The sequence below is a fragment of the Urocitellus parryii genome, chromosome 11, assembly GCF_045843805.1.
Source record: "Urocitellus parryii isolate mUroPar1 chromosome 11, mUroPar1.hap1, whole genome shotgun sequence".
Lineage (NCBI taxonomy): Eukaryota > Metazoa > Chordata > Mammalia > Rodentia > Sciuridae > Urocitellus > Urocitellus parryii.
Genome location: NC_135541.1, coordinates 34,177,988 through 34,191,382, shown reverse-complemented (window position 1 = coordinate 34,191,382; position 13,395 = coordinate 34,177,988). Strand labels below are relative to the sequence as shown.

At 33.1% G+C, this 13,395-nt stretch overlaps 1 protein-coding gene across 1 annotated transcript in view; it reads left to right on the top strand.

The window, feature by feature from the left end:
- Faf1 (Fas associated factor 1) overlaps nucleotides 1–13,395 on the top strand; it is a 399,930-nt gene that overhangs the window by 270,186 nt on the left and 116,349 nt on the right. Inside the window, exons 9-11 of the mRNA XM_077791122.1 lie at nucleotides 1,909–2,004; nucleotides 11,500–11,626; nucleotides 12,603–12,666. Of these exons, the coding sequence (XP_077647248.1) occupies nucleotides 1,909–2,004; nucleotides 11,500–11,626; nucleotides 12,603–12,666 (287 nt within the window). The remainder of the gene's footprint in view (nucleotides 1–1,908; nucleotides 2,005–11,499; nucleotides 11,627–12,602; nucleotides 12,667–13,395) is intronic.

The window sequence follows — 13,395 nt, the reverse complement described above, 5'->3', positions numbered from 1 at the left end:
AGTAGTATGTATGGGGAAGGTTAATGTTGATAACTCTGGGGGCAAACCCATTGAAGAGCCCCCTTATAGTACAGTGTATTTTTAGTGTTTTCCTCCAACTCCTTTAAATATGCATTTTTTTTCTTTTTAATTTATATACGATTAACCTGCTTTCAAAGGCCAGCACAGTAGAAGACTAAAAATAATGATCATTAGAATTATAACAAATCTTCTGCCTAATACTGTACAGTTTCAAAGCCAGCTTTTACTTACCTTATCACATTTAACCCTTCGGGGGAAAAAAAAGTCCATTGAGGTGGTCAGGGCAGAAATTATTCACCTCAATCAATAAACAAGAAATCTATGGAAAAGAGAAATGACTTTCCTAAGATCAGGAGGGTAGGCAGTACTCGAATCAAGGTCTTCTGGCTTCTAGTCCAGGTCTCTTTCCATTATATCACATTGCTTCTGATTGTCAGTGACATTTACTATCATTGCTGTTTTATTACCAGAGGATTTAAGAGTAGAAGAAATGGACTTTTTTCAAGTGAAAACTATTGTGAAAGTAACATGTTGAAATTTAGTGTATGCTTTTTATCTAACTTAGCTTTATTTTTGCTTGTATTAAAGAGAAATAAGTAGATAGACTCAATTGTGACAGTTATGTTGGTGCATATGATTGAATAAAAATGTTCAGAATTGATGAAATTTTGCACTTTTTAATTATTAAGTCTTCTAGCCTTTGTAAAGTATAATCTCAAAATATTTTGATGCAAAAGTAAGAAAACAGAAACCTCTAACCAGACTAAAAGAAAGATAGAATAACCAAACAGTACAATCTGTACAACAATGCACAACTCACATGATTGATAATACCTGGAGAGTTATATGAAATTTCTATTTTCCATTCCAATAGTTGTTTTAAGATAATTAACTTGATTAAACACTTTTGAATTCTAGTTATGTGTAACTCTTGTGCTATTCTCTCTGAATTTATTTGATTTCAACATATATCAGTGTAATTCATACTTCCCCCTAATATTCCAAATGATATTTTTAGTGTGCTAGAGAATGCCATTTTATTCCTAATAATAAAAGAAATTTATTTATATCATCACCTAAGTTCCATCATCACTAAGTGCCATTTTATCTACACCAAGAAAAAACACACTCTTTGGACTATTTAATATTTTCTTTGTTTCTGGTACTGGAGACTGAACCCAGGGTCTCACACATGCTTAGCATTCATTCTACCACTGAGCTATACCCCAGCTCTTAATATTGTTTTAATTCTTCTATATAATAAAAAATGAATGAAATATAAATAACCTGTTGATAGACAAATTAAATGCCTGACACAGAATATACCATATATAACATGCACTGTAGTAGTTATGTTACCTAAAATTATCATTATTGAATTGTTGCCATATAAATTTGCTTGTATTAGACTTTTTTTTTCAAATTATACTTTCATTTTTTATTTTCCTTAAGGTATGCTAATACTGAAACATGTAAAAATTTAAATGTATCTTAATTAAAAACAAAAAATGCCTGTAGGAGATACTCTTTGTGTACCCTTACTACCCTGAAAGTTATAAAACTAGGGTATTATTCTACTAATCTAAAAAGTAGCAGATACATACTGGTATTAGAGAGTGTGTGTGATTGCCTTATTTTTGATGTGTTACAGTTTTCTGGAGCCCTGCTCTATCATCTAATGAAAATTATCCTTGGCTACCGTAATATATATGTATATATACCATATGTAGAAAATCTTCAAGTTTCCAAAGCATTCTTGGTAATGTAATTATACTCAGGCTACCAGAGTAAGCTTCCTAATCTAGATTCAAAAATAATGACAAAAACTAAGTCTTTTGTGATACATGGCCACATTTTGTTTATCAATGATGTGTTTACTTTCCACAGATGTGTCTTGCTGAATCAGGGATCTCTTATCCCTGCCACCGACTTACTGTGGGAAGAAGATCTTCACCTGCACAGACTCGGGAGCAGTCAGAAGAAGTAAGCCTGTTTGCTAGCTTTTCAGAAGGCCTATATCCTCCACCCACTTGCCCACTTCCTATTCTTTTTATCTGCCACAACAATGCATTGGAAAAGTTAATGTAGCCTGAATAAAGCCTCAGTAAATTCCTGAAGGCAGAAACTGTCCATGCAAGGTTATTGCTAATGTGTTCCTTCATGTAGTGTTAGTTTCATATTTCAATAACAAAATTCAGATTGATTGTTTGAAATAATTTTTACTTAGAGCTGTCAGGTTAATAAAGAGTTGTTTTTTTTTTCTCTGCTACATTTATTGGGATTGATTCTGGAGGTCCTTTAACTCATTGAGTTAGAATACTTTCTATGAGCCAGATATGTCTGCATTGGATAATAAAGATGAAAAACAATGTACCTATATGAGGGATAATAGATCTGTAAATTGGTAATGATGACATAATATAAAAACTTTAGTGACAGCAGTACACACAAGGGTGCTGTGGAAACAAAGCAATGAGGCAGATAAGATTGAACATGCTATGTATGTGCCTCTGTATGTCTATTTAGGCCTGTAGGATATTTAGTAATTTTTAAATTTTTACTTGTTTATTTATTTTTATATGGTGCTGAGGATTGAACCCAGTGCCTCACACATGCTGGGCAAGTGCTATACCACTGAGCCACAACCCCTGCCCCAGGTCTGTAGGATATTAAAAGGTAATATCTTAATTCTGTTCCATGTCTACAGGTAGTGATTCTATGCCTAACTTTGACCTTGGTTATAAGGGGATGGTAAAGCAAACATAGACATTACAGTTTTTTTCATTTAAAAAATATTCAAACTGGGTCTGGTGGCACACACTTATAATCCCAGCATTTTAGAAGGTTGAGGCAGGAGGATCACAAGTTTGAGGCCAGCCTCAGCAACTTTATGAGACCATCAGCAACTTAGCATGACCCTGTCTCAAAATAAAATCTGAAAAGGCCGGGGGGAATAGCTCAGTTGTACAGTGCTCTAAGTTTAATCCCCAGTACCAACAACAACAAATTATTCAATGAAAGTTGGGGGTGAATCTCAGTATTAGAGTGCTTATCTAGCATTAGCAGGGCTGGGTTCAGTTGCAGTACTGGGATACTGCAAATACAACAATAAAAAACAAATACATATACAAAAATAAAAAGTACTTAATGAACTCTTACTATGCACTATGAGAAGTTATCACCATCATTTTAAGTGAATATGAATATATATGTACCCAGCATATATATTCATATTCACCTAAATGTGTAAGGCACACTTTAATAAGGAGTGAAACAGAGTATAATACAGTAATAGTAGGGGAATTTAATATCCCACTTTCAGATCATCCAAGTCAAAAATTATTGAAGAAACATTAGATTTACACTATATACCTTAGACCACATTGGCCTAAGAGATTAAGAGAAGCTGTAAAGTATTTCCTTTAGGGAAAATGGTAAGAGTTCTAGACTTAATAAGGAAAGAAAAAAAATTGTATGCTGTGGTTGCTAAGATTTGCAATAAGAATGACTCTTCCATTAAACTTTGAAAAAGGAAAAAGAAATTCCTGTGAGTTTTGCTGTCACACTTCAAACTATAAAAGTTATGCCCACAGTGTCTGATAAGTGTTTATTTAGTTCAGATGGAAGAGGCATTAAATTTAAGTATGGGAATGTAGGCGAACACCTAGTTTATTTATATATACATACACACACACACACACACACACACACACACACACACATATATATCTCGTTTGGTACTATTCAAAATTTCAGGCATCCATTGGGGGGTCTTAGAACATATCCCCTACAGATAACGGAGGTCCACTGTACTGTCCAATAAATTGGATACACTAGAATAAATAGGTAAATTCCTAGATGTACACAACCTACCAAGACTAAGTAATGAAGAAATGGAAAATCTGAATAGACGAATAAAGAGTAAAGAGATTGAATCAGTAATAAAAAGCCCCGGTCCCAGTGGTTTCACTACTGAATCCTACAAACATTTAAAGAATGAATACCAGTTCTTAAATGTCTTAAGGATAGAATACTTGCAAACTCATTATATAGTTTCATCATTATCTTGATGTCAGACAAGGAAAATAAGAAAATTATAGACCTGCATAGATGAACATAGATGGAGATATTTTCAACAGAATACTAGTAAACCAAACTCAACAGCACTTTAAAAGGATAATTATTTCCCATGGTTGAGTGGAATATCTCCCTGGAATATAAGGATGATCATACCAAAACCAATAAATGGGATGGATTCAACCTGAAAAGCTTCTCAGCAAAAGAAATCAGTGAGGTGAAGAGAGAGCCTATAGAATGGGAGCAAATTTTTACCACATGTACATCAGATATAGCACTAATCTCTGGGATACATAAAGAACTCAAAAAACTTAACACCAAAAAAACCCCCACAAACAAAAACAAATAACCCAATCAATAAATGGGCTAAGGAATTGAACAGACACTTCTCAGAAGATTATATACAATCAATCAACAAATATATGAAAAAGGTTTAACATCTCTAGCAACTAAAGAAATGCAAATCAAAACTACTCTAACATTTCATGTCATGCCAGTCAGAATGGCAGCTATTAAGAATACAACCATCAATAAGCGTTGGCGAGGATGTGGGGGAAAAGGCACACTGATTCATTGCTGGTGGGACTGCAAATTGGTGCAACCAATCTGGAAAGCAATATGGAGATTCCTTGGGAAACTTGGGATGGAACCACTATTTGACCCAGCTATCCCACTCCTCTATTTATAACCAAAGGACTTAAAAACAGCATACTACAGTGATGCAGCCCCATGAATGTTTATAGCAGCACAATTCACAATAGCCAAACTGTGGAACAAACCTAGATGCCCTTCAATAGATGAATGGATAAAGAAACCATGGTATATATACACAATAGAATATTTCTGAACATTAAAGGAGAATAAAATCATAGTATTTTTAGGTAAATGGATGGAGTTGGAGAATATCATGCTAAGTGAAGTAAGCCAATCCCAAAAAACCAAAGGCCAAATGTTTTCTCTGATATGTGGATGCTGAAGTTGGGGGGAGCATGGAAGGAATGGATGATCTTTGGATAGGGCAAGTGTGGAGAGAGGGGAGGGAGGGGGTACGGGGGTAGAAAAGATGGTGGAATGAGATGGACATCATTACCCTAAGTACATGTATAACAACATGAATGATGTGACTCTACTTTGTGTACAACCAGAGAAATGAAAAATTGTGCTCTATATGTGTACTATGAATTGAAATGAAATTTGTAATATATGGCGTTCTGCTGCCATATATAACAAATTTGAATAAATTAATTTTAATAAGCAAATAATTATAAATAAGTAGTGAGTTTTTGAATATAGCTTAATTTCATTATTCCGGAATTTATACATATGTCAAAACTTATTGTACCCTATAAATATATACAATTATTTGTCAATTAACGTTTTTTAAAAATCTTCTCCAAGTTTATCTGAATGCATCAGAGGAAATTATCAGTGAATCACAAAATATATTGATACTGATTGAAATTTTCTAAACTAAAATATAAATATAAATAAGAAAATAAATAAAAACAACATCTAAGACCATTAATATGTGGTTTAACATGTGTTATTGGAGTTCCTACCAACCATCAGAGAGAAAGAGATAGAGGTTGTAGAATTTGAAAGATAATGAAGAATTCTAAAGAACTTTATAAAATTAATGAAAGATAATCAATTATAGATCTAAGAGACTCAGAGTACACAAAGCAGGATAAATGCAAGTAATTACTTATGTCAATATGTAATAGTCAAACTGCTGAAAACCAAAGATGAATCAAAAGTATTAAAAGTTATTCAAGTCAGAAAGAGTATATTTAAAGAAATAGATACAAAAATAACATCAGAAAGTATGCAGTTCAGAAGAAAATGGATGCCATGCATGACTGAAGGAAAGAACAGTCAAACAAAATCTTAAATGAATGGTTAAGAAAGTTATTTAAGGAGAAAAGGCATGACAAACAGATAAATTTATAACTACACAAAAAATTAACATTGACAGTTATCACAAAAATGTAAGAAAATATTTGAATTATATATTTATTTTAAATCTCTTTAAAAGACAAATACAAAAACCAAAAGATGGCTGGGGTTGTGGCTCAGAGGTAGAGCGCTTGCCTAGCATGCATGAGATACTGGGTTCAATCCTCAGCATCACATAAAAAGTTCAATTTTTTTTTTTTTGAGAGGAACTGTGATTGGGCAAGGGGAGAATGGAGAGGGGAGGGTATAAAGACAGGAAAGATGGTAGAATGAGATGGACATCATTGTCCTAGGTACATATGTGACTGCACATATGGTGTGACCCAACATCATGTGCAATCAGAGAAATGAAAAGTGTAGTTGTGTATAGTGAATCAATTTATTCTGCTGTCATATATACATAATTAGAATGAATAAGTAAATTTTAAAATAAAGCATTGTTTTAATAGACAAAGAACTTGAATAGACATTTCTCTAAAGAAGATAGACAAATGTCTAATAAGCACATGAAAAATGCTCAACATTATTCTTCCTTAGGTAAATACAGTTCAGAATTATAATGAGATAACACCTCAAACTCATTAGAATACTACCATTTTTTTTTAAAAAAAAGGAGGAAGTGACAATGTTGGCAAATGTGTAGAAGATTTGGAACTCTTGTATATCGTTGGTGGGAAAGTAAAAGGATTCGGCAATTGCGAAAAGCAATAATGGCAGTTCCTCAAAAAATTAAAAATACAAGTGCCATATGATCCAGCAATTGTACTATTGATTATGTACAATAGTACAATATCTCAGAGGTAGAGCGCTTGCGTAGCATACATGAGGCACTGTGTTCAATCCTCAGCACCACATAAAAATAAAGGTAATGTGTCCACCTACAACTAAAAAATAAATGTTTAAAAGAAAAAGTTATATATGTGTGTGTGTGTGTGTGTGTGTGTGTATATATATATTTTTTTTAGAGGAACTGTGATTGGGCAAAGTGGAGTGTGGTTTTAGATAAGTAAGGTCTTAGATATTTGTAAACCCATATTCATAGCAGTATTATGTACAATAGCTAAAACATAGAGCAGCAACTCAAGGGTCCCTCAACAGATGAATGAATAAACAAATGTGTATTTGTACAAAAGCATATTAAAAAGGAAGAAAATTCTGGCGTATGCTACAACATGAGTGAACATTACACACCTCTGCCCCATATGAGTTCCATCTCTTCATCTTAAAAACAGGTTCAGATTTTCTCATCTGAATATATATATTTCAAACCTGCACCATCTTACTTCCTCTCTTCTTTCCCTCCCCTTTCCCTCTCTTTATTTCTTTCCTTCTCTCTCCCACATACACACACACCTCACACACACAGGTAAGAGTGAATTATGCTGGTTGACTCTACATCTTCTATTCATGTAATTCAAAGTTGGCTTCTTCCTTCTATGTGACTAAAGTTGAACTTAACTGTTAAAATCAGAATGTAATTTTGACAAGCCACCATGTTATATCATATCCTTTAATTTTCATAGCACTTCTGGGGTTAATTTTAGTCGTATCTTGTAACTGGAATGTGAAGACACCTGTGCAGAGTCATTAGGAAAATGATAGAATATTCAACCCTAGGTCTTCTGATTATAAATTCAGGTTTCTTTGGTAGTTATTTTCTCATAATACTGTTGCTGTTTCTTGACCTCCTCTTTCGACTCTGTTACTTGAACTAAAAATCTCAGCAGTGATTTTTTTCGTTTTCCATTTTCTTTATCCTCAAGTCTACTTGGTCAATAATTCTTATCAGTCCTACTGAAAGTATATTGCATTTCTGTCACCTTTAATTAATTCCCATTGCTCCTGCTCAAGTATAATATCATAGCTTCTCCTACCTGGAACTTTGAAATATGTCTCCCTTCTCATGTCTGCAGGTCTCATGTCACCGAAAATACAGATATCAAATTTGTTTCTTTGAACATTCCTCTGCCTATATCTCTAGTGGTTTCCTTATTTTCATCACAGTAAAGTCAAAATATCTTAGCATGTCAGTTTGAGGACTGACACAATCTAGTTCCATCAAACCTTTTTTTCCGTTACTGCCATTCTACATTTCTTTCCCATACTTAAAACTGATTATTCAGTTTGATTTTTTGAATTATTTATTGATTTTTAAAAAAATATTCAATTCCTCACTTGCATTTTTTCTCTACTTAGTATACAACTGTCCTCTATACTAATCTTCCCATACACATCTTCTACTACATTAATATCTTTCTTCAAGGTATGGATTAAATATTAGCACTTGTGTGAAGATTTGCACAGACTAAATCATTCTGTCCTTTATTCTCCAATAATATTTTTATACTTATATTGTATCTTTTAGACTAAAAAAGATATGTTTGTAACTAAATATATCTTCCTTTTAAGTTGAAATTTCTTTTTTATGGTTTTTATTGGTGGTACCTTATAATCATACATAGTAGTGGGAATCATTGTGACATATTCATACCTGCTCATAATTTGATCGCTTTCATTTTCCAGTGTCTCCACTCTGCTCTCCCCTCTCTCCTCCCTATGGTTTCCTTTCTATTTACATGAGCCATCCCCCGCACCCCCTCTAGTTTCCTCGAATGAGAGAAAACATTCATTCCCTGACTTATTTCACTTAGCATGATGTCCTCCAGTCCTATAAGTTTACCAGCAAGTAATATAATTTTATAGAATGGGAATTTCTTAAATGCTAGAACCATATTTTATCTCTGTATTCCTACCTTTTAACTTGTGCCTCAGCATAATAGGTAGTTGGTGAATGTCTGCTTCAAGGCACATCTACTTCAATTATAAGCTTGCTTTAATGACAGTTACATGTTCTCTAAGTTTTTGTCTCAAACAGTTTGGTTATCATCCCCTCCAGGAAGTTTTCTCTGATTCCTCCCACCTCTAATGAATTAGGTACTTTCCTCAGAATTTATTTGTTTTATTACTTATCACTCTATATTATAATTATCTGTATAGTGCTTATAAAGAAGACATAGACTGTCTTTCACACAAGTCCAGATGTTGTGGTGCAGAGTAGGGCTTTATAAATGTTTGTTGAATGATAAAGAGACTAAATGAATGCAATATATAGCTGAAATAGAATTTTTTAAATGTTAGGTGTTTTTAAAATTCTGAATAAATAGCTTCTAGATTTAAAGAATCTTCGAGCTTCCATGACTGATACCAAGATATTATCTGTTCTCCTCGGCAAATATTAATGGGAAAAAAAAAGATTATTTATCTCACTTTTTAGAAAAAGCTTTTCCTAACCTGTTAGATGTCTGATAAGAAAATGTGAATAGATTGGGAGTTCCTTATACATAATTAAGTACCTCATTCTTGCAGATACTTCAATAATTCATATTTGAAATATACTTTTTTCAACAAAATTGGCTTTTTAGATACCTCCCTTTAAAGATGATATGGTTGTAGGATTTCATTTTCTAGGATTTTTAAAATTTATTTTTTTATTGTAGATGGACACACTATCTTTTTGTGTGGTGCTGAGGATTGAACCCAGCACCCCTCACATGTGAGCCTGAGCCCCAGCCCCAGCTCCTCTTTTTCTAGGATTTTAACAGATTGGGATATTCTATTTTTTGTGATGACTGAATGAATAATGGGTTATAGAGTCACATAGAGAAAGTAAAAATCTTATTGTTAAGAAAAGAGGATATTATTTGATTGAAAACTGAACTTGGAGAAAGAGAATTTGGAGAAGGAAGACAGATGTGGGACAGTAAGATAAAAGGGATGAGAAAAGAAAAAAGGAATAGTCCCTCCCCCATGTCCCTTAACCCTGCTATTTATTAACCTTATGCTTCTCAGGGAGAGATGAATCCTAGACAGAACTAAGGGAGAGGTAAATCCTAGGTAAAACTAAGTAAAGGGTAGATAATAACTTAGCTGACAGAGGATGTAAGGTTATCATGCTGGTCCTTTGCTTATTCCACTTACCTGTGCATTGTAAAGCATTGTAAAGGAACAGGTAGTGGATCTTGTAGATTTGAACCTTTACTTCTTTAAGCCACAAAGTTAAAGGGAAAGTCATGCTGAGGATATTTGAAACACAGAAGGAATTCAAGGGCAATTGTCTTATAGTGTATTGTTTGAAAAGGAAACTTCCTCCTTTAAAATAAGAAGGGGTGGGGCTGGGGTTGTGGCTCAGCAGTAGAGCACTTGTGCTAGACTCTGGGTTCAATCCTCAGCACCACATAAAAATAAATAAGTGAAATAAAAATATTGTGCCCAACTACAACTAAAAAATAAATATTTTAAAAAAGAAGGGATCTTGAATTATTTTAAGAGAAAGAGAGAGGGAGAGAGAGAGATAGAGAGAATTTTTTTAATATTTATTTTTTAGTTTTTCGGCGGACACAACATTTTTGTTTGTATGTGGTGCTGAGGATCGAATCCGGGCTGCACACATGCCAGGCGAGCGCGCTACCGCTTGAGCCACTTCTCCAGCCTGGGTCTTGAATTTTTAAGCTGTTGAATAGCATAAACAAGGAGGAGATCCAGCTCTACAGAATAAAATACTAAGGGAGGGTTAGGATTGTGTATAGAACCAAGACTTTTATGAGAAATAATGGTAGAGTCAGAATAGCAAGTTAATGGCTTAAGATAAACACCACTCATTAATGCATCAACAAATATATTTCTTATTTGCTTTGTCTATTGAAAAAATTAGACTGTCTTAAAGACAAGAGAAAAAATATTATTATTCTGGGCATTAATACTTGAGTATGGCTTGACTTGGTGGTGCATGCCTGTAATCCCAAGGGCTGGGAGGCTGAATCAGAAGGATTGTGAGTTCAAAGCCAGTCTTAATGGTGAGGCACTTAGCACCTCAGTGAGACCCTGTCTCTACATAAATACAAAACAGGACTGGAGATGTGGTTCAGTGGTCAAGTGCCCCTGAGTTCAATTCCCAGTACCCCCCAAAAAAATTTTAAAGATTTAAAAGGACTGGGAATGTATAAAACACCCCTGGGTTTTATACTAGTACAAAGAAAGAAAGAAAATGCTTTTACCTGCCAAATATAGGTTAGTATGATCTTTTTGAGAAACATAGCTTGCTTACTTTGATTCTGATTTTTCTAGGTGTACCTATTTCCTTATTTATTGAGCTCTTAGTTATGTACTGTAGGCTAAGGGTAAAACAAAGATACCTGTCTTCCTTGAGTTTATAAGTGTCCTTCATTTTTTTTTTTTATCAGTCTCCAACCTTTGGTTTACAGATTTCATACCAAGTTTAGAAATGTTTATGAGCCTAAAAATAAAAAATATTAAGCATTACTCTAGTAAAGGTGACTTCTTATTTGATAAAACTTTTATAAAACTAATGTCCTACTGTGATCACATAACTTTAAAATTTGATATGCTAAAGTCAATATGTGTCTAATCAGGACTTTTCTTAAATAGCAAAGCACCGATGTTCATATGGTTAGTGATAGCGATGGAGATGACTTTGAAGATGCTACAGAATTTGGGGTGGATGATGGAGAAGTATTCGGCATGGCGTCATCTGCCCTGAGAAAATCTCCAATGAGTGAGTATTAATAGCTCTTTGGGGCCAACATTATAATCTCTCTTTTAGTATACAAACTTAAAAGTAACAATGAACTGAAAACCCTTTTACTGATCCTTAGGTTTGGAGAGAGAAAATAAAATGAGTGGTCATTCTTCATTAGAATCAGAGCCTTTCAGTTTTATTAAGCCTAGAAATTCTCAACACATTAGTAAAAATTACCCCAAAAAAAGGAATGTAACTTATTTCATATGTATAGTTCTGACTCTCTCTCTCTTCACTTGAAACCTAGAGCTTGATTAAGAGGCAACTGTAATTTCTGTGACTGGTACTTGTTCCCCACATCTGTCAGAGATATCAGTGTGAAGACTAGTAATACTACTTTTTCATTTGCCGGTACCCATCTTTGGAAGGAAAAACAAAAGTAAAGTAAATGTACCATCTTTCTAATTTGCACTTGTGAAATGCATACTATAGAAAAAAAGAAATGCTTTATGCAAAATGATCATTAAAGTAAATTCATAAATGGCCCATTTGCTCCATGAAATTGGGGACATCCTGTGGGCATAAATACATGTAGTATTTACATAAAATTAAGAATTTTCAAACCTCATTGTTTGAATGGGGTATTTAAAATAACTTCATATTTTTCATATAATTTAATCACAAATGTCTATTTCAAGAAAACATTGAAATCCTAATTGACAACTGGCACATATTTTAGATGCTTAACAGGATTGTATCTTTTAATTTCCAAAATTTAGGGGCTTGAAATGTTTTAAAGGTTCTTTTTGATTCTGGTTTGATGAAGTCTTCTAATGTATATAGAGTTAAAATGTTCCCTCAGATATATCGCAGAAGCTAAAACTTAATTTTATTTCCTCTTTATTGATTAAATATATTTCTTATATGTGGGATTAGATGTTATGTGGTTTGTTTTTTGTGTCTATTTGTTTTGTTTTTTTTTTGTTTTTGTTTTCTTTTGTTTGTTTTTTAGTGCCAGAAAACGCAGAAAATGAAGGAGATGCCTTATTACAATTTACAGCAGAGTTTTCTTCAAGGTAGGGTTAGGACATTAACTATATAAAATTAATGTTCTTTTATTGTACTGTGGTTTTCTTTTAGGCCAATTTTAATCATAAATTGTTTAAAATTTCTCCTCAAAGGATATATTTATCAATTTATGTAGTGCTGATAGAGAAACACATTGTTCAGTGTAAGATAACTAATACATCATTTATGCCACTTCACTATATCTTTATAGAAGTTTACAAAATTGATCACTAATTTTAATATATTTATTATATTCCCCCAAAGGAATACCATACAGGATATGATTTTTCGTATATATTAGAATAGACAGACCCACACACACACTCAAAAAAAATCTGTAAAACAATGTTAAGTAAAAGGATAATTTAAAATTTTTAAATGGAAGTGAATTTATTTTTTGATTTTTATTTTAGAGTTCTTTACCATTTTTTTTTAAACTCTAATATAATGTTTTACATACCTGGGGGAGTGCTGAGGTATTAAAATATAAAGAGGATTACTATTTAACCTTCAATTTGATGTAAAGTATATTTCTCTTCTGTGTTATTTTTTGATGAAATATAATATTGGCACTATAAGAAACCATTTCCCCCTTTTGCATTGGAATTTTCAAATAAGTGAGCTAAAGTGGGAACTTAAAACTGACATAATAGTATAATCTTATAAAACTGAGTAACCAAGGATTTGCTCCTTACAATCATAACTTTCTTTTCTTTTTCCTTTCCTTCCTTCTTTCT